A 25984-nucleotide genomic window follows, 5' to 3' on the forward strand; every position below is an offset into this window, starting at 1 on the left:
GAGTGGGGGGGAATGAAGGTCTGGACAGGATGCCTAAGTCACCCAAGGTTACTCTGGAAGCCTTGATGGGAGTCAGCAGATGCCTCTGCCTTTCATACTCCTAACGCCCTCCTCACTCCTGCCCCTGATCCCTTGAAAGAGAAAGTACTGACCTGAGGTCCCAGTGACGGCACTGCTGTTGCTCTGGGGCCTCTCCAGGTCGATCAGCAGCTCCTCGGCGTCGTTCTCGCTGACCGCGGCTCCCTCCTGCTCCTTGCCGCTAAGGTCCAGGGCAGCAGTGGGCCCCCGGATGACCTCTTTGGAGACGTAGCAGCACGCTAAACCCACCTCCTGCTCCAAGGCCGTACGAGTTAAATAGCTTGAATCAATTAACCGGAGGTCACAGTACTTCAAAGACCTGCACGAAAGTAATGCTGTCTTTGGTGAGTCTGTCCGGCCGTGTGTGCAACGTTTATGTGTGTCTGGGCAGCTGGATGTGACGCAGCGGTCAAAATCGTGAGCTTCGGTGCCAGGCAGTCCTTGATGTGAACCTCAGCTCTGCCACCTCCTAGCTGTTAGGACCTCGGGCTAGTCATTTCATTTTCTCCACATAGAAAATAGAATAACAGTGCCCAGCTGACCCAGTTACTGAAAGGAATGAATGGCATGACACGGGTAAGGCATTTAGGACAATGCCTGACAAGCTGTAAGTGTGCAGTGAATGCTATGATTATTGGTATTGCTGTTGCCTTCCAACCTCCAGGCCCTAGATCCTCGAGGGAACAGCAGACCAACTGAGACACTTCATCCCCAAAACCCCTCAACGGGGGCAGTGCTTTTGCTCCCTCCCTCTCTGGCTGCCCTGCTTTGATGCATAAACAGTTCTCATCTGTGGCTATCTCCCATTCCCCAAATTGCTCGGTGATCTCTGGAAAGTCAAAAGAAAGGCTCAAGGAAGGCTAAATTTCTTACATCCCCGAATAAAACAATTCTCTTCTCACTTGCCAAGTGAATGAATTGGGTGAGCATCAACCATCAGGTCAGGTGGGCAACTCATGGAAAATGAGAACTAATGATTCACAGTGTACCTGGGAAAGGTTTCTCCAAGGGGATCTTTGCCAGTTAATATCACAATACAAGGCAGACCTTCTAGATCTTGGTACGTCCGAGGGGTCCACTCCTCTGCTTCGTTTCCTCTCCAAGTCTGTAGAAAGGGACCCATACAATAAAATTAAAACCACTCATTTAAGTTTCCACCGTCTTAAAGGTTTCTACAGCCAGACTTTATATACATCTGTGCTTCCAAGTGACTCCCAATAAGTGTGTTTGTGTGTGGACATATATTTTAGTTGCTACTAAAAAGCATACCCAAAGCACTCTAGAAGAATGTGGCCTTCTGTTTTATCTCAATAGGATAAAACGGGAGATCTTGGTATATATCATACATTAATCGCAGAGGTCAAAGAAACATACACTGTGAAATATCCCACCAATGGTGCAAGCCTTACAGAAATCCTAAACTACCTGACTCAAGTCTCTTAAGTATACTTTCTTCTTATAATGGACAGACTCTTGGAACCGATTGACTGAAAAAGACTGTTTCACTTGTAAATGACTAATAAAAGAATCTCAACAAAACTCCTCATAGATAATCAACTTTTCATATATATTGACCCATATGTACATATACACACATATGTATATTTTTAATAAATGGAACATCAATCTTGAAAACATGAATATATCAAGAGGAAGAAAATCTCAACTTAAAAGATGTTCAAAAGTGAAAAGATCTTATAGATTGTTCTGTCTGTTTTAGAGCAAAAAGAAAATAAACCATCTCAAGTAGACAAGGTGGTTTCTACTACTTTTTATGAAGTATGTAGCATCTAACTGTGCTTTATATCAGCTTCCTAGCAGGAGTTACAAGAAATGAACTGGCATTTCTGATAATGCTTTTGGGAACAAGGACTAAGAAGTGAGGTATTAAATAATGCATGCAATTTTCTTTTAAAATAGGCTGGTACTTCCTTTGCTAAAGTCAAAATGGGATAAAAAGAAATACAGCAGGCAAGATATGATATGATATAACAGAGTTTGGTTACTGATTTGTTGATGTCTAGAAAAACCAGTCTTTAGAAATAAATATACCCACAATTACTTCAAATAAAATGCATATAATTTGTAAAACTGGAAGAATCACCTGAACCTTGTTGCTCAATCTTTTATCATATATTTGCATGCCAAGAACTCAGTGGATCTACATAACTGTTTACAAGTTTGAGAGACTGTCTTAGAAAATCAATCTGTTAAAATATTTTTTAAGACATTAGAAGAAAGCTTCTCCCCCCAAAGTCAGTTTTCCATATATTTTCATGTCAAAAAGAACCAGAACAGTACCTAATTCAAACCAAATAATTCAGCCAACAGGAATCACTTTACTCATAAGCCTTCACAATTGGACTTCTGATATCCCTGACACTGGGGTCTCTCCGAATATATTTCATGGTTCTAGCAAGAATGAGGTTGGGTTATAATGTATTATGTTTTATAAGGAGATTTATTTTCAAAAGATGATTAAACAAATTCCACTTTTACTCTTGATCAGTCAGAGCTAGCTAAGCCTCCTATAAAATACTCTTCTGTCACATTGTTACTTCTGATGAGTGGTGGCTGCCATTCTTCCATGGATCTACCATGCCCTCGGGATGATTTTCCTGCGGGGGGCAGTTAAGACAACACAAAAGACTGGGCAGGCATTGGCTTCAAGGATACTGTGGGGTTCAAGGCCAAGGAAGCTTCACAGGCCTTCTGGACAAACTGATTTATTTAGATATAAACCTTGTATGCTTCCAAAGCACTTGTTATCACTTATAAGTTAACCACAGTATCTAAAGGATGTCTTATCTAGAGGTGAGCACAAAAATAAGACTAGCTAATGGAAAAAAAGGGACTGAATTTTACCCAAGGCTAGAGAGAAAAGGCACACTTTTCTCTCTGCACACTGGCGAGGTGCTATCTTGTCAGTAGTAAAGTTGGTAACTTAGAAATAAACGGGTGAAACGGAGACCACCTGCCAAGTGGTCGTCTTGCTTAGGATGTGAACATCCCAAAGGGATTTCAAATTTCCACTTCCACCCAAATAGAGAATATAAAAAGGATGGATTGATGTGATTGAGGGGTTTTGAGCACGTGGAAATCTCTTTTGTGGCTGGTGTCTGGCAGCTACTCATGTGAACTGAGATATAACTGTTTTGAGAAGTAGTTAACTTGAGATGCCCTTCATGTACGAAGCTCTTGCAGCAGCCCTCTGGAAGCCCTGCAGGTGACTCTGATGTGCTAGCAGCCAGGCTAGGAACCTCAAGTCTTGTCTCTGGTTTTCAAACTATGGCCCAGAGGGGCAAATTGTTTAGGACTGCTGATTTATACTGACTTAGTGATTGACATATCTAAAGGGTCTGAACAAATGACCTAAGACTCTGCAAGTAGATACACTTGGTCAGGGTCAGTGGAGACCCAGAGAAGACCCTGCAGCCTCACATCCTTTTAGATGCTCTCCCTGCAGTAGGTGTGTGACGCTTCACAGAGCAGGGCTGATGACCTGCCTTTCCAGATTCCTCATCATTAGCATTATTCAAATTGTCTCACAAGCTATGCCTCAATGAGTTATACTGTAAGAAAGGTTTTTGGACTCTCGTTTGTTATTTATCCCAGGAATTCTGCTGTAATGTGGTCTATGACTAATTTAAAATTGTGAACATTATATATTCATATGTAAAATGTAAATGTCACAACTTCTACTAAATATAGGAACTTCTATTTTTAGACAGATTTATTTGTTCCAGCTGTGTATCAAGATAATACAAGACACTTGGTTTGCATTTTGGATTATTCAAGTTAGGTAACAGAATACAATACAAAGGTTTACATTTGCAAAATGCTTTATGAACACTAAATAGATTATAATCCTCAGATTAGAGCTCTTAGAGATCATACAGTCCAACGCTCTCATTTTGCAGATGGTAAACTGCAGCCCAGGATGGGACTGCAAATCCCCTAAGACTACGTGCTTTCTTTTCATACAATTTGTGTCAAACTAGGTTTTTCTCCACTCAGTTTTGCTCAGTGTTTAGTGTGCAAGGTGCAGAAACCATGTTGGTCTACCCCAGACATATAGTACCTAGCTCAGTACCATACCAATGTGTACGCAGGATTTTTTAAAATGCTGTCAAATGGCTACAGCACATTGGATTATAAAAGTCCCCAGAAAAATCGGAGCAGGGCGTGAGGTAGGGATTTAGGTTAGTTGATTAAGAAATTCTCCCCCGCCCCAGCCATGCCTGACAGGAGGGGTTCAAGAAAAGCAGTGCGTCCCTGGCCGTGCAGAGGGGCGGGGGCTTAGCCATGCACAAATCCCTCTGCAGCAGGCTTGGATGAGTCTCAGTCCAGCCCACGCTGTGGGGCCAAAGCAAGTTCAAAGAAACAGCAAACCATTGGGGAATCCACATGCAAGAGGGTGGGGAACAGTTCTCTATGAGCACTGAAGATGAAACAGGATACTTTACCAACTCTGAGTGGACAGATAGGCTGGATGGACAGAAAAGATTCAGTGAACGGATGATACTTAAAGGCGTGCCCCATGGAAGTCCAAGAGAACAACTTACCTTTTTTTCTGAGAAAACAGATGGCCGTGGGCTAGATGCATCTCGAACAAGGTCAATAAACATGGGGTGAAATTGGGTCATCTCATTTTTGCACCTGCAGTTGGAGAGCATGGAAGACCAACTGCATGCATGTGCTAAAAGGGGGGCCCGGACAGAATCTTAATAAACTAGGAAGGTGGTCACGTCCCTTAGTTTAGCCTTAACATTGTCATGAAGACCACATTGACACGTGCAAAACTCTATCAAACTCAGGCCTCTGAGCCACCTACACGGGAGTCCTAGAAAACGGAACAAACGTCTGACCATTGCTAACCTTTAATCTCGCCACAAAGTGCGCTGCAACACTGAGTTCAGAGGCGGGATTCCCGAGGATGATGTCGAAGCGGTACTGCAGCCCCAGCTTGTCGCGCACCTCCTGCAGCCGCTCCCTGGCCAGCATCGCCAGCTGCACAGAGGGCACCCTGAGAATGAGCATGTGTCCCCGCCCACTTTTGTTTTTTCCTGGGCAGTTGAGGAGGTCATCCATGATGCTGAGGGTTTCCGGTGTGCTGTGATCTCGGAGGGACGCCATGGTGGTGAGAGCCATCAGAGCCTCCGAGTACTGCTGGATGAGGAGGTAGCAGCGGACGACCATGCTGTGCAGCCTGGGGTACCTTCGACAGAACACAGGGAGCTAGCATTCGGGTGCGGGGCCCACTGGGACAGCGAGCTCTGTGCCAGTAGGAGTGCAGACCAAGCATGGGGTTGGGGGAAGGGGTTAGTGATGGGAGGTGGGGTGGAACTCTAGAAGGACCTTGGGGCCCACATCACTGGAAGGAAAAGGTGAGCTCACAACACCTGTTGGGATAGGTACAGCGAGTTCAAGAGGTTTAGGGACAGTCTAGCGGCCCTAGCTTCTCTCATTGCAGTCTCTGGACCGTAGCATCACCCAACAGCACCTAGGAGCTTGTTAGAACTGCCAAATCCTCCCACCCCACATGTACTGAATCAGAATCAGTCTGCACAAGGTCCCCAGGTGATTTGTATCACATTGCATTTTGAGAAGCAGTGGGCTGCTCAGATTGTCAACAGTCGTAACAGATCATCCCTAGATCCTAACCTCTTGCTGGTAGCTTGGGGTTAGAATGCTTGTTAGCTTTTTTCTCTGATATTTAAGATTTAAGTTAAGGAAACTGAGACATTAATGTAATGTCTGTGAAGTATCAGGAGTAAAAAGGGTAATTATTATTGCTAATTTGAGGTCAGTTCCACTGTAGCAATAACATTTCATAAACATGGCGAAAACGTGGAGCTGGCTGGAGAAATAGCACCCCCTAGTGGTGTGGCCTCCTATCCACTTGAGCCCCTGCTCAGTGAAGGGAGCCCAGCAAAAAGCAGGGGTGTCCTTGACTCACCCCATTCCCCTCCCTCCACCCTTCACTGGACTGCCAAATTGGTGGTTTTCACAACTACAAAGCAGGCAGAAAATAAATCTCTCATTAATGTGCTAGTCCTCAGAAAGCCAGGCCTGCAGACAGAATGAATACAAATGAGCAAAGAGGACCCACTTGCAGGCATGAAGAGGTGCGGGTCAAGAAACTAGACATGGGCAAAGCAAGGCCCTGGACCTGAGCTTGGCCAAGCCTCTTGCGGAGTCTGCAAAACGATGGCGAGTCTGTAAACTTTCTTTCTGGATGCCAGCTGGTAGCCCATGCAGCCACCTAGCAGCCGCCTAGCAGCTGGGTTGGCTAGTGGGGGATTTCACCTTTGCTCCACTTTATAATTCTATTTAAAGTGAAACAATCATCACCAGCCTTGCACAGAAAAGCCCAGGGTCAAATACCAGTTAGGGTCATCAAATGACTAGTGTGGTTTTGAAGTACTTAAAGCTGGAAAGGACCAAAGATGCCCTGGGTTCTGACGACTCCACCTTCTTTAGAAGGAGACTGAGTTAAGGGCTGGGAGAAGTTCAGCTACTTGCCCAAGATCATCCAACTGATCAGAGACAGAGTGTGAATTGTATTCAAGTCTCTGACAGCGTCTCCTTACGTGATAAGAATTTAGTAGACTGGGAAAAAGTAATGAAATCCTTCAGTTCAATCAATCCTGGGCCAATCCCTTCAAGTGTTCAATAAATCATAGCTATTATTAGCCTTGGGTGACTGGGCTGGAGGAATTGAGCACAGATGATCCAAGCTTAAGGCTTAATATTTTTTGCTGGGCCCTGTAGGAAAGCCAAAGTTAGATCAAAGGGTAACTTTGCCATATAGACATTTAAATTTCACACCAAAAGAGCTATGAATTTAGAAGTGAATAGTTTCCCCAGTTTGTTTTGTTTGTATTTAACTGTAATTGTGGTTCTGTAAGTATTACAAAGGTTGTATAGGAGTTAACGGGATCATCCATTAAAACTCCAAGTGACACCAGAAGAAAAGATAGGTTCCAAGCTGGCAGGTGGAACAGGAGGATGGGAAACAAAGGGGAGACTCATGGGATGATTTTGGAAATCTAAGATCACATGTGCTATGAAAGGATTAACATCACAGTGTCAGTTAAGTCTTCTCAAATCCAACAGCTGCAAAAATATAAAATCCTGCTCCAAGCCTGCTCCTTTTCCCGACACTGCATTATAACCCGCTGGGTAGGATATACCCACTGTCCTCATCTTTATTTCTCTTTCTTTTTTCTTAGCAAAGTTATAGGGCAGCTCGTTAAATAGATGGTTTGTGATCAATAAGAGCCAGTTTTAAGAACTAGAGCTACTAAAAATTAGACTGTGTCTCATCAAGTAGTGCCCAATTGCGCCCATCACTGGATGATCAGACAGAATATTGTAGTGGAGGGCAGGGAGGGACCACTATCAGGTTAAAATCTCTCTCTCTCTCTCTTTTTTTTTTTTGGCCACACCATGCATCTTGTGGGATCTTAGTTCCCCGACCAGGGATTGAACCCGCAGAGTCCTAACCACTGGACTGCCAGGGAATTCCCTATTAGGTTAAATTCTAATGTCTCTACCTATTTTTTGAGTCTGTGATTCAAGATCGGAGAAAAAAACAAACAGAAAAACGCTTTGCTCTTCCAGAGTTTCACCTGGAACTGGGGACAAAAAAGGAGACAGAGGAGTCATGAATCTTAACCCCAAGGTCGGGGACTGGAGGAGGGCCACTTGGAACTGAACTCACTTAAATGATCTGATTGTTCTTTAATTTTCTGCAGTTTACACTCCAAATCTTGCATAGTAAAGTTTTGTTTTTACTGAGGGTACTTGCCTGTGGTGGACAGAGAGAAAAGAGGGGAAAATGTAAAAGTGTAGGATGCATGGTAGGGGAGGCCAGACCTCAGAGGAATGGTCTTTAATAAGCAAATCCCTCTCTGCCCGCATGATCATCTCCGGGTGCAGCAATGAAACCTGCCTGGGAGATGATTCAGAGCATGGAAAGTGGTTCTACCTCCCACTGTGGGTCACTGGTTTCCTTTGTTGGTCTTGGATGATTGCAGAAAACCCGTATGAGTAAAAGGTCATCTTAGGAAAGGCTATTTTTATCCTGCCTTCACGTGTCATTTGCACAGCCTGAGCTCCACCAAAACTCCCTGTGACACTGACACAAAAGACGTTTGGCTATTTCAGACATGCAAGTACAGCTAAAGAAAAGGTTGAAAGTCCTCATTTACCTCTCCAGGAGCGTGTTCACCATTTTTTCAAAAGTCTCATCACATCTCAGAAGGGGGCTCGTGATTCCCCACTGAAGAGATTTACTGTACTCGTTCAGGCCAAAGTATAGCTTCTCCTCACAGCTCATGTCCTCCTGGTTCAAAACACAGAGCAAAACCCAGTGAGGGCAGGATAAAATGTGTCTTATTTTCTGGGGGTTGAGGGAGGAGGGACCTTTAATAAGTTACTGCCTGGAAGGTTAAAAAAATTGTGAATAAGCAAGTAGGACTACATCAAGCTAAAAAGCTTCTACACAGCAAAGGAAACAAAATGAAAAGGCGACCTACTGAATGGGAGAAAATATTTGCAAATCATCTATCTGATAAGGGGTTAATATCTGAAATCTATGAAAAGCTTATACAACTCAATAGCAACCCCCACCCCAGCTGCAATTTAAAAATGGGCAGAGGATCTGAATAGACATTTTTCTAAAGAAGACCTACAGGTAGCCAACAGGTACATGAATATGTGCTCAACGCACTAATTATCAGGGAAATGCAGATCAAAACCACAAGGAGATATCACCTCACACCTGTTAGAATGGCTATCATAAAAAAGATGAGAGAGAATGTGTCGGTAGATGTGGAGAAAAGGGAACCCTTGCGCATTGTTGGTGGGATGTAAACTGGTGTAGCCACTATGGAAAATAGTATGGAGGTTCCTCAAGAAATCACATATGTGTATGTGTGTGTGTGTATATACACATATATTTGGTGATGGAAGTGTTAATTAACTAGATAGAAGGAAACCTCGTCTTTTAAAAATGTATAGATATATCAAATCATCATGATGTATACTTTAAATATCTTTTATCGGTCAATTATACCTCAATAAAGCTGAAAAAAAATGTTTCCTTATATAACCTGATACCAACTCTACAGTCATTTCTGAAGCACTAGCTGAAATTTCTTTTCACTTCAAATGAACTTAATATGTGATTAGTGGAATGTTGATATGCTTTCTTAAGGCAGATTATAACTACATTCGTGGTTTGTTTTCTCTATCTTTTGTTCAGACGTTTTCAGAGGGAGAGCATTTTTTAGGCGGGTACAGTTAGAAGGTTAGGTTTTTTTTTTTCCTTCTCGAAGCAGCTCTGTAAATTGTTACATATGCTCTCTATAGAACTTGGAGACTGAAGAACTCAAAAATGCCTCTATTACAGAAAATTTAATTTTTCTGATGTTATTTAATGATGGTGATTCATAAAAGCTTACCCTTTTACAAACAAAATTTATTTTGAAGGTGGAATATATAGTTTTCTTCCTTATAAAATGGTTTTTAATCTATGCCCCTTCTTGATGATTCACTCATCACTATGAAAATGAATAACTATTTTGGGCTGTGACATTGAGATTTCCTCAGAGGAGCCTGATATGTGACAAACTGCTTGTCCTTTAAGTAGCCCCAGAATAATAAAAATTTTTGAGTTCATGTATCTGGTTTTTTTTTTTTTTTTTCATTTCTTGTGACCTCCTATAGGTAGAGAGAGATTTTTTTTTTATTTTTTTAATGTTTTTTATTTTTTTGGGGGGTACACCAGGTTCAATCATCTGTTTCCATACACACATCCCCGTACTCCCTCCCTTCCCCATAGTTTTTTTTTTTAAGAGTTTTCCTTCCTCTGTTGTATGCTACTTTTTCAGTCATTTCCTCTTGCTGCCATGTTGCCTGTGCATTTTATTCTCACTTTTATTTGTTATTTATTATGTACTGACATTTTTCTTTAAACACACTCCAACTCATAAAGGTTATAAAGCAGCTTAAAATGCTTAGGATAAAATTAGGCAATTAGAGTAAGAAAAAGCAAGGCTAAGAGAAAGGAGATTGGGCTAGGGATGAAGTTAGTACCCTCAAAAATGCATACTAGTACAATTAAAAAAAACTGGCAAATAAAGCAAGAAAACTGCAACATAAAAAAAAATGCATACCAGAAGTTTCTGCTGTTTTGTTAGAAGTGGAATACAAATTTGGTTCTGAGCTTTTAAGTAACCCATCCAAAGAGATGATCAATTGTGTGATTTATAAGGTCCATAAGATAAAAATAAAATACTATAATTGGCAGCTTTTAATTTTTTGAGGGCCCCCAAAACCAGTTGACCCCAAGTATTGGAACAGGGTCTTATTTGAGAGTAAACAGGCTTCAGGGGAGGACTAGAGTATGTTCTAATGCATATCAGAGCCTTACAGAAAAGACTGACATCTATAGTTTGCTTGTTTCTTTCTATATTCTCAGCTGTGTTCTGAATAGCTGTGTCAAATAAGTCATTTCAGGATGAAAGAAGTCATTCATCTGAGTTTCCCTCTTTATCTCAACTTGGCACAGAGTCAGGGGAAAAGCTTTATCTTACATGTATGTGGTTTTCACATTCCTTCTCATCGCAATCATGTTTCTTTGGGAAGATGTAAAATCCTACCCCAGGCCTGCTCCTTTTCCTGACAGCATTATAACCTGCTCAATAGGAGACATCCACCTGTTTTCATTTTTACTTCTCTTTCTTTTTCTTAGCAAAATGGTAGGGCGGCTTGTTAAATAGATGGCTTGTCATCAACTGGAGCCAGTATGATTTAAGAACTAGAGCTACGAAAAATAAGAAGTGAATAGTTTCTCCAATCTGTTATGTTTGCTTTAAACTGTAAGTGTAGTTTTGTAAGTTTTGTAAACAGAAGTTAATGGACACACACTAATATATATAAGACAGATGACCAACAAGGACCTACGGTATAGCACAGGGAACTCTACTCAATATTCTGTGATAACATATCTGAGAAAAGAATTTAAAAAATAACGAATATGTGTATATGAATCACTTTGCTGTACACCTGAAACTAACACACCTTTGTAAATCAACTATAGTCCAGTAAAATTAAAATATTTTAAAAAAGCAAAACAAAAAAAGAAGCTAATGGGATATTAAAATATGAGTTATCAAACTCTGAATGATGTTACTCTAAAGAAACACATCCCCAAATATCACAAATCATAAGTGATATGATTCATGGAATCCTTATATCTTTGGAGAAAATGTCCCTTCTCTTAAGAAAAATATCTCCCCTCACAAAGTCCTGCCCTCTCGGGAACCCGAGCTGCAGCCCTCCCTGTCCTTTTGCTGCTGTCTCTGCTTTTCCTCCAGCCAGACGCTCTGCTCTGTGGACGCTGTTCCCTGGAAGGTCACCAAGGACTCGAGGCCAAACCCTCAGTCCTTGGCCTCACTGCCCTCTCAGTTGTTTTCTTCATTATTTTCTTCCATGACTTTATCTACATCAGCTGCTTCAGTGATCAGCATTTCTGAAAACTATTCCAAATCCTCACTGTAAAGCCCTAATCCCAACTCCCTCTATGCATTTTTGACAGTGCACTCGTTCCCACCCTTAACTCAGTCCAAATTGTCTCATCTGTCCTCCACAGGTCCACCTTCCTCCTGACCTCCCTTTTCACACTAAAGGCATCACCTCAAAGATATCTCCCTCTTCCGTCTTCCCCAATAAACAAATCCTAGAAAATTTACCATTTCTTCCCTCCTTTTTATTGCCAGGACCACTATTCTGATTTAGGTACTTATTCATTCTAACCTGAATTATAAAAAACAGCCAGATGACTCACCTCCCCCTTTCTAATCACTTTGACTTGGCCTCTATGGTTAATAAATTGCCTTAAAATGTAGCCTCTTAGTAGTATCTACTAAAGCTGAACTCAGAACTCAGCAATTTCACTGCCAGATATATACCCAACGAAAATGCTTACATATGTCTACTAAAAGGCACAAGCTAGAATGCTTTAAGCAGCACTATTTGAAATGAGACTAGGGTGAATAAATGAATTGTGGTGAGTCATCCAGTGTAATCTATATACAGCAAAAAGAATTAATGTTTTATGACTCATGCAAAATATAGAAGAATCTCACAAACAATGTTGAGCAAAAGAAGCCAGATATAAGAGAGTGCCTAGTGCGTGATTCCATTTATACAATGTTCAAATGTGGCAAACCAAGACAGATGAGTGCTCCCCTCTGGTGAGAGAGTGCCTGGCTTCTGGGGTGGTGCTAGTGTTCTAGTTCTTCACCTGGGTGCTGGTCCCATGGGTGTGTTCAGTTTGTGAAAATGCATTGAGCTGTACATTAACATTGTGAATATATATACAAAAAAAGAAATATGTATATTCTGCTATTTCTAATAATACTATGCCTTTGCTAAAAAATTGTTCACACCTGTGTAATACCTGTAAGCTTTCCCAGCCTGGTCTCAAAGATTCCATATCTATATTTCCAGGTTTCTTTTCATCCCAGTAAAAAAATGCGATGCCTCCTCCTTCCGTGGCCCTGCCTGAGCTGTCTGCTGCCAGGAGTGCTGCTCCCCTGTCTGTCTGCTCTGTCCTTCCTCACCTTCAAGGCCCATCCTGAGTGCTCTGTCCTCCATGTCACTGTTTCTGATGCTCTCAAATGGGAGGGACATCCCCCTCCTTTCAATCCACAGAGCACTTTGGTTTTTTGTAAGTGTCTTATTCTACTTTGTTTTTATTTTGTTATATATTTTTTGTTTTGACAAATAAAAATTGTATATATTTAAGGTATACAACTTGATTTTTTCTCTTTTTTAAAAAAATTGAGATATAATTGACATATTAGTTTCAGGTGTACAACGTAATGATTAGCTATTTGCATATGTTGTGAAATGATCACCACAATAAGTTTAGTTAACATCCATCCATCACCACACATGGTTATAATTCCTTTTTTCTTATGGTGAGAACTTTTAAGATACACTTTCTTAGCAGCTTTCAAATATACCATGCAGTGTCACCTTGCTGTACATTACTTTCCCAGGACTTGTCTGTTTTATGACTGGAAGTTTATACCTTTTGACCACCTTCACCCATTTTATACACTCTCCAGCCCCCGCCTCTGACAACCACCAACCTGTTTTCTCTCTGTCTTATTCTACTTTGGAATAATACTGACTTTTATACGTACTTTGTTTTCTCCTTAAACACTCTGTGTGTTCTTGGAAGGATCTACCACAAGTCCACAAGTGCTCACTAATATGTTTTGAGTTTATGCTCTTTGCTTTTCCCTATCAGTCCTCCTTGAGGACAGGAGGCTATTCACTAGAGCTTCGCACCTAAATGTGTAAGGTTGTTGTTGTAAATTAGATTCAACGTTTTTACCTTTTCTCCATGTTGATCTCAATGCCATAGGGATGATTTTTTTTAAAACCTTCATTAGAATATAATAACTCCCCACCCCTCAATTATTTTGAATATGATCCTGGGTATTGTATCTCTAATGCATAAATACTTCACTAAGAGACCGCTAAGGTTAGAATCCTTTTAAAAAATATAATCAACAATACCATTATTATATGTAAAAAAATTAACCACAATCATAGGAATGACTTTTAAGAAAATTTATTTTAAGCCTGTTTATTATTTCACATCAGGAGAAGACAAAGGGCAGAAGCTATGAGCCTGTTCTCCTATCACTGTAGTGATTCTCTCTGGAAGAGACTAAACCAAAAGCTAAATTAGGATAGTTCTCATTTTCCCCCCAACAATATAGTAAACTTAACATTTAATAGGAGCACTATCTGTTGGATTAAAAACAATGTTTCCTTTCATCAGTTCTGTCAGCAATCCCATTCCCTCCGTGTCAGGACAACTCCTGGGGTAGCCCCTAGGCACACTATACGGTTTTGTTCAGAGGCAAAGGAACTCTGGCAGCCTCTTGTCTCACCCATAATTTGCCCACCCTATTCATGGACAGAGCTGAGGTGGAGAAGATATCAGCAAAGCAAAAGCTCAAAGCAACCTCTCTGTGACTGTCAACACTGCTGGACAGTTCTCACAAGGAAGGGACTGGTGATGCCCACGTGAGTCAGGGACCTGAGCTTGCCTGACTGCAAAGGACACACCGATACTCAGAGAAGAGCTCCAAGTCTTCTTACCTATTTCATAACAGAGTGAGATACACTGGGTTGAAAAAGAAATAGTTATTCTTATGTAAGACATTTCTGGCCTCTTTTCCTTAAACATGTTTATTTTAAAACATCTCATAGTTCAATATTTCTAAACAAAGGATCTAGTGCTTAATGACTGATCTTTGCTTTTATTAATAAAACTCTCATTTTTTCTTTGCTAATATATTTAGCATACAGTTTATAGGTCAAAGAAAATATCTTTTAAGTAGTAGGGACTGGACCAAAAAATATAAAGACCTGGATACGTACAATGTTGAGCTATTCTCAATGCATTAAATAATACTACTGAGTAATTCAGAGTTTCTGTTTTGTTTTGTCTGCAGAGTCCTAACCACTGGACCACCAGGGAATTCCCATTTAGAGTCTTTTTTTTTTTTTTTTCCTTTTTGGGTGCACCGCGGGGCACATGGAATCTTAGTTCCCTGACCAGGGATGGAACCTGAGCCCCTGCAGTGGAAGCGTGGAGTCTTAACCACTGGACCGCCAGGGAAGTCCCCTGAGTAATTTGGAGTAACAGTACCATCATCCTCTAGAAGTCTGTGAGAATTAAGAGGAAAAATCCAGTTGCTGGGGAAGCATGAGAGTGATTAACATCTAGATATAGATCTAGCTCAATAAGACTAAAACAAGAGGACAATAAAATTTCCAGGTTTTAGATTGGAATGAATCATTTAAAGGCACAAAGCTAATCCAGGATATTGATGATGGTGTCAGATGACATCACATTTTAGGGGGACAAACTATACGGGATGGATAATTTTGTATCTGCATGATAACCTAAAAAAGAACCACTGAATCAAATTTATAGAGGACACTATTCACTAATTTTTAGTGAATAATATTTGTAATTACATGGAACTTCTAGAAGAGAAAGCATTATGTCAGATTATTGAACTCTTTTGCTATGACCATATTTTATTACAAGATTCTGCTCCCCAGGGAACTAAGAACATGACTGTGTATCAGAGGGTAGAACAGAGACTCACTGTGCTGTCCAGCTGTATCCAGTGAACCTCGTTGCTGGCGCTGATTCGGGACTGTTGGGTCTGCAGAGTGTATGGGCAGGAGGTGACCTGGAGCACCAGGAGGTTGAAAGCTTCCAGAACCTCTCTGCAGTTAATGACTCTGTCAGCCAATCCATGGCCAGGTTCACCATGTGACAAAGAGCCCGAAATGACACTGTAGAAATATTGAAAGTCACATTAAAACCTCCTAATTTAACTGACTAGATGCAGAATCAGATATCAACATGGAGGTAATGTTTTAGCTCTTATTTTTCTAGCTCTTATTAACTGGGAGCAGGAGTAGAAGCAACCAACATTTGATTTGGAAGAGCAAGAATGAGCTGCCTTCTTACCCCTTTCAGACAGATTTCAGGGATTTTTTTTTCCTTTTCCAGTTTGTGGATCCTGATCCACCTCAAAGTGTAAACTCAGTTATCCAAGCCAAGGATATCCAAATTCATAGCTGAGGTGGATCAGTTCGGTTTGAAAGCCCACCTGAATGAGGGAGCTCCCCATCAAAATATGATGCTTATAACTGTGCAATCACCTGTACCCCCAGAGAGGCCCCAGAGCTACAAGGAATCCCTGCTGCGGTAATGCACTCTCCTTCCTCCCTTGAGGCTGCTAGACCATGGGGAGGGCTCCTCCCGCCTCCTCCCCATGACCAACACTTTCATATCTCTAAGTCATTTTCAGTTCTGTTCAGGGTGGATGTGTCAGGTTTCCATGTAGCCTCAAAACTACCCCTCTCTCACCCTCTCTCCCCAACACCCCCCCATATACATATTGAAAAAATATATATTCAAAAAGTAATCTCAAAGCCCATGAGAATTAAATGCAGAGAGATCCAATGTGTAATCCTCAGAGCTATTACCCCAAACTTTCAAATATGAGGTATGTAAGGTCAGTGAGCTATTTCTGCTCATAGAACACGAGCAGTAACTGAACAGGATGTGGACAAAATTTCTTTTATCTTTCCTTCCTTCCTTGCAAATCTAACAAGATGCCAGATCTCACTTACACCTACATATAGCTCTGGACTTCAGATTATGGAATACCAAACACATTCTGGCTTCTGAACAAGTGCTTTTGCAATTCTGACATTTTTACCACAGATCAAAAATATTCCAGATGCCTAACCTCAGTGTGTCCTGAGGAAAGAAAATCTATGCATGCTTGATGATGCCTGAAATTTAACTCCCTCTATCTGGTGAGGACAAACCACAATATCTAATATTTGACAACTATTTGCCCTTAAAAAATACTACTTGTTTTTTTCAATCCACAGGAACAAAGGTCCCCCTGCAAGATACTCTGATCTGATCTGACCCCATCACACCACACATACTGTTGTTTCACTAATAAGCCCATAAAGAGACAGGATGGTCTCTTGTTTAAACCGGTAAATTGCAGAAGGTTTTGGATTTGCTCTCAGATAATTGAAGTGGCATTTCTACTGCTGTTAAAGGTAAGAGGGAAGAGAGAAAGGCAAGGAAGAGGAGAAATAGCAGGAGAGGAAGGAAGAGAGGACAAGGAAAAGGAGAAAAGGAGAAGAACCAGGAGGAGGAGAGGTGTGGGCGTGAAAGCTCATGGCCCTTCTGGGAGCCCACCCACCGCAACCTCCTTGTTGCCACACTTTCCCTAAAGCAGTTGAGTTCCACAGTTCTCTTAAGACCAGATTTAAACAGAAATTTGTAAATCCACCCACAGTATAATTAAACAAAACCAGCATTAAAGTGGTAAGAAAAGTTGAGAGAGCAAGGAAAGGGTGGGAATAAGTTAACCATGAGAAGATGCCAACTGGTACGATCCCTGGGCTTTCAAATCTCCACCTTTTAAATAATTTAGTATACAACCATTACTGCTGTAGAAGAAATACTGTATTTGCTCACTCTGAAGCAATCACCTCGTTAGTTCCACATGGGAGTTGTCATGAACTAGCACAAACAGTGTGTATGGGTTCTGTTTCACCCTTCTCATAAAAACTTCAAACTTGGTTTGAATCTCATTGTCTAGACGAACAACATATTTCTCTGCTCTCTGATAGGCTGTCCCATTTTCCTCCAGACCCAAGTCTACAAGGACACCTGCCAAGAAGAAAAAAGAGTTTATCTTTTTTACAAACATATCTATGAGATAAACTTAAGTTCAGTGTCAACTGATATAGTGGGTACTAACCATATACAGAGATTTACGGAGCAGATAACTTTCCTTTTCCATATTCCCCATCACAGTTTTGAGGAGGAAATATCAGATTTCCTCTTCTTTAGAACGCCACACCCCACCTCCCATACCTCATGCAAATGACAACAGGGACTGACGGGATACATTAAGGAGAAGCTTGAATGTATGAGACCTCAGTCTAATTAAACTCTATTTATGGGTGAAGTGCTCTGCTAACAGCTACTGTAGGCCACTTGGAAAAAATGAAGCTTTGTACTACAGCTCTTAGCCAAACTGATATAATCATATAAGTCTTCCTTACCCCAAATTTAGCAACAAAACATATACAAGAAAAAAGAAAAATAAAATTTGATGTCTAAAGATACCACCACTAGATTGTGAGCTTTTTCAGGTAGTATTTTATTCATTTTATACAGTGACAATATTGCACAGTATCTAGAGTATGGGAAGCCCTCAATAAATATTATGTACCAAATTAATAGAGTGAACTGAATTACTCAAGATAATTATATCCTCAAAATGTTAAAAACTGTAAAACTTCAGTACTGTATCATTATCTCTGTCTATACAAAATTATTTCTACATACAAACATCTAAAATAGTTCTAGGCACGTTGCTGGATAATTAAAACACCAAATCCTGCTTTAAAATGAAGAGACAAAGTGGTAATTATGTGAGGTGAAAGATGTGTTAACTAATCTTATTGTGGTGAACATTTCACAATATCTACATGCATTAAAACATCATTGTATACCTTAAACTTACACAATATGTTAATTATAGCTCAATAAAGCTGGGAAAAAACACTGCCCTCAAACAAGGGTGCACAACACCCCTCAGCCCTCTGAGAGGAGAGCCTTGTGGCTCAAGCCCATGACCCTTTAAGCAGAAGGAACCAGAAGACTGATTAGGGTTAGATATGTCACATTTGGGGGTTAGGTATGGTCCTCCAAGGATATCTATTTAACATCCAATATCAGCCACATCCTCCAGCCTCAACTGTGTGGAAAAACAATTTAAATTAAAAAAGATAAACAAGTTAAGTGAAGAGACTTTTATGAATTACGTTGACTTAGTTTTGTTTATCTAGTTTTTCTTTTCATATAAAACCAGCTCAATTAACAACTACATGCAATTAGCATCTAGATGCCACAATACTAATAGCTCTAAATGGTATAAAAGAAAATAGGAAAAATGTTTTACCATATGAAAAATTCATTATACCAGAAGAGATAAACAGAAAGGTAATTTTGCTTTCAAACTTTTTTCATTAGGAGCCTTTACTCAGAGATTGTTTTTAATTTCCACCCACATGTAGTCAAATGCTGTGAATGTTATGAATATTTCCAAAAACAATTAATCAAACATTCAATTTGGCAAGTGGCCTGATTTTTTGGAACATGGATTGCTTATAAAATTTATTCAACATTCGACAGAGATTTACTGAACATCCATCATACATCAGGTCCTATGTCAGGTACTATGTTCAGCCTGGGGAACAAGAGGGCAGGACAAACAAAGATCTTAATCTCATGGAGCCCATGATGGAGAAGATGGATATTTTTGACAAGTATCACGATGAAAGACAAGTCCTTTGGGGTAGAGGAGGTGAGCAGAAGCACAGCAAGAGGACCTATTTAATCTCTGGGGGTTTCTGCTTCCTTATCTGTAAAATGGGGAGAGTAGAACCAGTTGAAAATTAGTCTATATTTCCTAAGTTTATCCTTAGGAAATAAGCAGTGCAAGTTAAGAGTCTCTTTTTTTTTTTTTAATTTTATTTATTTATTTATTATTTTTTTGGGGGTACACCAAGTTCAATCATCTGTTTTTATACACATATCCCCATATTCCCTCCCTCTCTTGACTCCCCCCCTACCCTCCCTCGAGTCCCCCCCACCCTCCCCACCCCAGTCCTCTAAGGCATCTTCCATCCTCGAGTTGAACTCCCTTTGTTATACAACAACTTCCCACTGGCTATTTTACAGTTGGTAGTATATATATGTCTGTGCTACTCTCTCGCTTCGTCTCAGCTTCCCCTTCACCCCCCGCCCCCTCCCAAACCTCGAGTTCTCCAGTCCATTCTCTGCACCTGCGTCCTTGTTCTTGTCACTGAGTTCATCAGTGCCATTTTTAGATTCCGTATATGTGAGTTAGCATACAATATTTGTCTTTCTCTTTCTGACTTACTTCACTCTGTATGACAGACTGTAGGTCTATCCACCTCATGACATATAGCTCCATCTCATCCCTTTTTATAGCTGAGTAATATTCCATTGTATATATATGCCATATCTTCTTTATCCATTCGTTTGTTGATGGGCATTTAGGTTGCTTCCATGTCCTGGCTATTGTAAATAGTGCTGCAATAAACATTATGGTACATGTTTCTTTTGGGATTATGGTTTTCTTTGGGTATATGCCTAGTAGTGGGATTACTGGATCATATGGTAGTTCTATTTGTAGTTTTTTAAGGAACCTCCAAATTGTTTTCCATAGTGGCTGTACCAACTTACATTCCCACCAACAGTGCAGGAAAGAGTCTCTTAATATGATAAGACCATAAATAATTCACAAAGAGGAAAAATATATCTTATTTAACTGAGTTGATCACATTTCAAAACAAACGAAATGAAGACCAATTGTATGCCTTTGACAGGTCAAGTCCATACATGCCCTTAATGGAAAGACAAAGTTCCATGAATCTTAGAGGTCCTGCTCTTAGACATAACATGGTATTTTAGTCTATGCAGCCAGCCGTCTCTGTGGTGTATTTGGGAGGGGAGGAGGCACATCAGAGGTACTTGATTGCTTTATTTCTAACTGGGCATTTTTAGTAGATCATCCTTACCTTTACATTTTGTTTTAGACTTGCTTTTAGTTTTAAATTTTGTTTCTTTCCTGGTTATGAAAGTGATAGATACTCATCTTGGGAAAACTGGAAAGTATAGAGATATATTAAAAAAGAAAAAATTATCCATGATTCTTTAACTCAAAATAAGCCACTGTGAACATTTTTGTGCATTCCTTCCTAGTTTTTTTTTAAATGGATACTCTGCTAACTAGCTCACATTTTATCACTGTATATCCTGACTGTTTTCACCTATAACTGCAAGAAACAAAACTATCCACAACCAGTCTAATGATACAGTATTCATCCTTCCATAGAAGCTGGTGGTCTTACATAGTGTATATTAAAATGTAAACAGAATACAATTTAATATTCCATTTTAATTCCTTTCTCCCTTCACAGCTTCTCTTTAGTAAATGTAAAATAAAAATGGATATGGTCTCTTCCTTCAGAGGGTCTCTTTCAAGAGGTGTTAATGGCATCATTACAAATGTTTTATTTCAACTCAATAAAAATTTCTTATTATATGCGTTTACAATATTTAGAAATAAATGGAACCACCGATTACTTAAAAAAAGAAAGAAACAAAACTATTACTATTTACTAATAATATGTCTTGGTAGAAAACACAATAATCCATAGGAAATCAATTAAATTAATAAGAATTTAGTTAAGTTGATGGATTCAAAGTCCATTTTTAAAAATTAGTTGTATTTCTATATACCAACAGCAAACAGGAAGTATGTTTTTAAAAAACTATTTACAATGACATCAAAAAATATTATCTAGGAATAAATCTTATAAAAGGTGTATAAGATTTTATGGAGAAAATGACAAAACTATTAATGACATTAAAGAAGACTTAAGTAGAACTATATCATAAACATATAGTTAAAATTTTAAATTGTTTTAAAAATGTATATGGCAGAGCAAAGAACCAAGGACAGTCAAGACAGCCCTGAAGTAGAAAAGGTGGGAGAGATCTGCCTTACCAGAGGCTAAGAATTATGCAGCTGTATTAACAAGACAGTGGTTTTGGCATGGAGCAAGCTCTGGAAACGCACCCCCATGCATATAAAACCGTGATTTATGATAAAGCTTGCAATGCAGATTAGTGGTAAAGGATGGGCTCTTCAATAATCAGCACTGAAGAACCAAGAAATTATATTGGATCTTACCTTACCTGATATGCAAAAAAAAAAAAAAAAAATTCAGATGGATTAAAAAATGTAGGGACTTCCCTGGTAGTCCAGTGGTTAAGAATCCACATTCCAATGCAGGGGATGTGGGTTCAATCCCTGGTCAGGGAACTAAGATCCCACATGTCACAGGGCAACTAAGCCCGTTCACCACAACTACTGAGACCGCACACTCTGGAGCCCTCACACCACAACTAGTGAGAAGCCCTCACACCTCACTGACAGATTCCATGTGCCACAACTAAGACCCAATGCAGCCAAGTAAATAAATAAATAAAATATGGAAAAAGAAAAAACCCTAAATGTAAAAGACAAAACTCTAAAACTTTTAGAAGATAATAAAGGAGAATAACTGTGTGATCTCATAGAGGATTTCTTAAACACAAAAGGCCAAAGGACAGATAAATTAAACCTAAGAAGGTCTAGTCATCAAAGATGTTATAAAGTAAAAGATGAGCCTTCCAAATCTGTAACTAGTATTACTAAAAGGATTAGTATTCAGAATACATAAGTTACTCCTACAAATCCAAGAGAAAGTTGGCAAAAAACAAAACCAAACCAAAAAACTTCAGCAGGCATTTCCTAGAAGAAACCCAAATGGCCAATAAACATCTGAAAAGATGTTCAACCTCATTAATAATAAGGGAAATGCAAATAAAAACCATAATAAAATGGAATCATACCACATTAATAACAAAATTAAAAAACGAGATAATTGTAAGAAAGAAGTGAATGAAAGAAAATACTTATGTATCTCATTTCTGCAAAATGAATTTAAGAAGGATAAACCAGAAACTAAAGAGACTGGTTACTAGTGGGGGTGGAGGGGGGGTGGGAAAAGGGTGTAAAGAAGGAAAAATGGGAATGGGTAGGTATGAGGAGGGAGAGATGCTCCTCTGAATATACCATTTTGTATAGCTTTGGCTCTTAGAACCACAGAACAAAGTTAATCAAGAATGGAGTCATGGGACTTCCCTGGTGCTCCAGCAGTTAAGACTCTGTGCTCTCAATGCAGGGGGCCTGGGTTCCATCCCTGGTCAGGGAACTAGATCCTGCATCCTGCAACAAAGATCCTGCATGCCGCAACTAAGACCCAGAGCAGCCAAATAAATAAATATTAAAAAAAAGAAAAGAATGGAGTGGAGCTTGGGGGGTCAGATGGGAGGAGAGGCAGACAACATCCAATCCAAATGGTAACAATGAAACCTAACATAACCATACTGAAGGGGGTGACCATGAAAAGAGCAAACCTCAGTAAAACAAATCAGTGTTTTGGCTGGATACCATAAGACTTAAGACAAAAAGAATTGTAGGGAAACACTTTAGCTGACAATCTGTTTCTCACAGGGGTGTGGGCTAGCAATTGTGTAACATCTAGAAAAAAATGAAAGAACTGAATGTGTACATTGTAGATAATGAGAATCAGATTTCTCCCCAGCAGAGAAAGAAGTTACAAATAAAAAAACAGGACGGACTAAAAGGAAACATGTAGTGTTCATATGGAATTGGAGATATCAGTATATAGAGATAGAGATAGAGATGCATGTGCATATATACACTTGGGTTAATATACATACATATATTTCCTACCTTTGTCTGCTGAGTGAGCCTAAAAGCAATGACACACCAGTAACATTAAATACACTTAACATTCAGATTTTGGTTTCTAAATAATATTCTTCAATAAAGGAATCAGAGTTCCTTGGAGAAGGGGTTAATTCAAAGTTTGAGGCAGGGAAATTAAAAATAATTCCAGAATGTCTTGTGGTTCCAGAAAATAAGGAAGTATGTGAAAAGGGATGGTGACATGTTAACACAAGCAATGCAGATTCATCAGTCATAACAAATGGACCACTCTGGTAGGGAATGTTGATAATGGGATGTGATGCATGTGTGGGGGCATGAAATCTCTGTACCTTACCTTCAATTTTTCTGTGAACTTAAAAATAGTCTTAAAAAAAATAAAGAATACAAGAGCCTACCCAAAGGAGCTCTTAATGGCCAAAGCTGGAAAATTTGAACAACAAAATAAATAATGATGGTGTTGGAAATGCCCACAGAATAAAAGAAGAGTTCGTGAATCCAGGCTGATATAAATAAACAAAGAAGGAGGAATAGCTCTTTCTTACAGAAGGATTCAAATGATAAATTCCTACTAATAAGTGTAGGAAAAATGATGGAAATGCAAAATCACTGTCGTGCAAATACCACAATAAGTTGCAGGTTAGATCCACTGATGGATGCTAAAATTACTGGTTGAAGGTTTAAGGCGAAACAGGATATTAAGCTCAGCCTCAAAGTATTTCCCCCAAGATTTTTATCAACTACAAAGAGGAAAATAGCAGTTTTACAATGGAGAAACCTGGCAGACACCACCTTAATCGAGTGATCAAGGTTAATATCACCAATAATAAGACATATAAACATCATGTACTCCCTGATACCATGCACTGAGAGGGACACAGCATCACTTTTGTGGTCCTCTTGCCAAAACACATAACCTCAATCTAATTGTGAGAAAATATCAGACATTCCCAAATTGAGAGACCTTAGACAAAACTACTGACCAGTATTTTATAAAACTGTTAAGGTCATGAAAAACAAGGTAAAAGTGAAGAATGTCCCAGATTGCAGGAGACTAAGAAGACACAACAACTGAATGCAATGTTTAATCCTAGATTGGATCCTGGAACGAAAAATGACATTAAGGGAAAACTAGTGAGGTCTTTAGTTGGTTAATAGTTTTGTTCCAGAATTGATTTTCTGTTTTAATCATTGTACTATGGTTATATAAGTTCTCAACTTTAAGAAAAGCTGGTGAAGGTTTTATGTGAACTACCTATTTTTTAACAGCCTTATTAAGATATAGCCTACATACATTTCACCCATATAATGTGCAATTCAATAGCTTTTAGTAAATTCACAGAGTTGTACAATAATCACTATAAGCAATTTCAGAACATTTTCATGAACCCCCAGACCCTTTAACCATCAACCCTCAATTCCCTCCTCAGTCCCCCAGCCCTAGACAGTCACCAATATATTTTCTTTCTCTATAGGTTTGCTTGTTCTGGACATTTAATATAAATGGAATCATAACAATATCTGCTCTTCTGTGACTGGCTTCTTTCATTTGGAATGCTGTTTTCAAGTTTCATCCATGTTTTAGCATTCATCAATACTTCATTTCTTTTCATTGCTGAATAATATTCCACTGTATAGATTACCACATTTTATATATCCATTCATTATGGACATGATAGACATTTGAACTGTTTCTACTCTTTGGTTATTATGAATAATGCTGCTATAAACTTTTGTGTACAGGTTTTTTGTGTGGACCTATATTTTCACTTCTCTCTCATTTCATTTGTGTAAGTGGAATGGCTGGATCATATGGTAACTCTTTGTTTAACCATTTGAGGAACTGCTAGACTGTTTTCTAAAGTAGCTAAGCCATTTACATTCCCACCAGCAGTGTATGAGCTTCCGGTTTCTCTACATGTTACTTGTTATTGTCTCTCTTTTTGCTTATAGCAATCTTCCTGGGTATGAAGTAGTATGCATTGTGGTTTCCATTTTTATTTCTCCAGCTGCCTAATGGTATTGAGCATCTTTTCATGTGCTCATTGGTCATCTGTATATCTTCTTTGGATATATGCCCATTCAGATCCTTTACCCATATCTTAATTAGGCTATTTGTCTTTTTATGATTGGGTTATAATAGGTCTGTAAATATAATAGATATAAGTCCCTTATCAGACATATGATTAGCAAATAATTTCTCCTATTCTGTGGGTTCTCTTTTCATTTTCTTGATTGTGTCCTTTGAAGCACAGATGTTTTTAATTTTGATGGTGTCCAGTTTTTTTTGCTATTTGTGGTGGTGGTGGTGGTGCTCTTGGACTTGTATCTAAGAAATCATTGCTTGATCCTCACGAAGATTTACACCTGTGTTTTCTTCTAAGAATTTTATTGTTTTAGGTCTTACATTTAGGTCTTTGATCCATCTTAAGTTACTTTTTGTTTGTGAGGTAAAGGTCCAACTTCATTCTTTTGCATGTGGATACCCAGTTGCTCCAGCACCTTACGTCAAAAAGATTACTTTCCCCATTGAATGGTCTTGGCAACCTGGTGAAAATTTAGTTGACCATAAATAGGAGGGTTTATTTCTGGACTCCCTCAATTCTACCTCATTGATTTATATGTCTGTCTTTATGCCAGTACCACAATGTCTAAATACTGTAGCTTTGTACTGTTTTAAAATGGGGCAGTGAGAGTCTTCCAACTTTGTTCTTCTTTTTAAATACTGTTTTGGGTACTCTGGGCCTCTTGAATTTCCACATGAATTTTAGGATCAGCTTGTTAATTTATGCAAAGAAGTCAGTTGGGCTTTTGATAGGGAATGCATAGAATCTGTAGATCAATTTGGGGAATATTGCCAT

General features: G+C 39.4%; 1 protein-coding gene across 3 annotated transcripts in view; it reads right to left on the bottom strand.

The window, feature by feature from the left end:
• Positions 1-25984, bottom strand: part of GREB1L (GREB1 like retinoic acid receptor coactivator) — a 130417-nt gene that overhangs the window by 21217 nt on the left and 83216 nt on the right. For all 3 annotated transcript variants that reach the window (XM_057699871.1, XM_057699870.1, XM_057699869.1), the window contains 6 exons: positions 17215-17395; positions 15291-15483; positions 8295-8428; positions 4957-5296; positions 1068-1183; positions 153-397 (listed from right to left, as the gene is read on the bottom strand). In XM_057699871.1, the coding sequence (XP_057555854.1) occupies positions 153-397; positions 1068-1183; positions 4957-5296; positions 8295-8428; positions 15291-15483; positions 17215-17395 (1209 nt within the window). The remainder of the gene's footprint in view (positions 1-152; positions 398-1067; positions 1184-4956; positions 5297-8294; positions 8429-15290; positions 15484-17214; positions 17396-25984) is intronic.

Source organism: Hippopotamus amphibius, chromosome 11 (genome assembly GCF_030028045.1).
Source record: "Hippopotamus amphibius kiboko isolate mHipAmp2 chromosome 11, mHipAmp2.hap2, whole genome shotgun sequence".
Classification (NCBI taxonomy): domain Eukaryota; kingdom Metazoa; phylum Chordata; class Mammalia; order Artiodactyla; family Hippopotamidae; genus Hippopotamus; species Hippopotamus amphibius.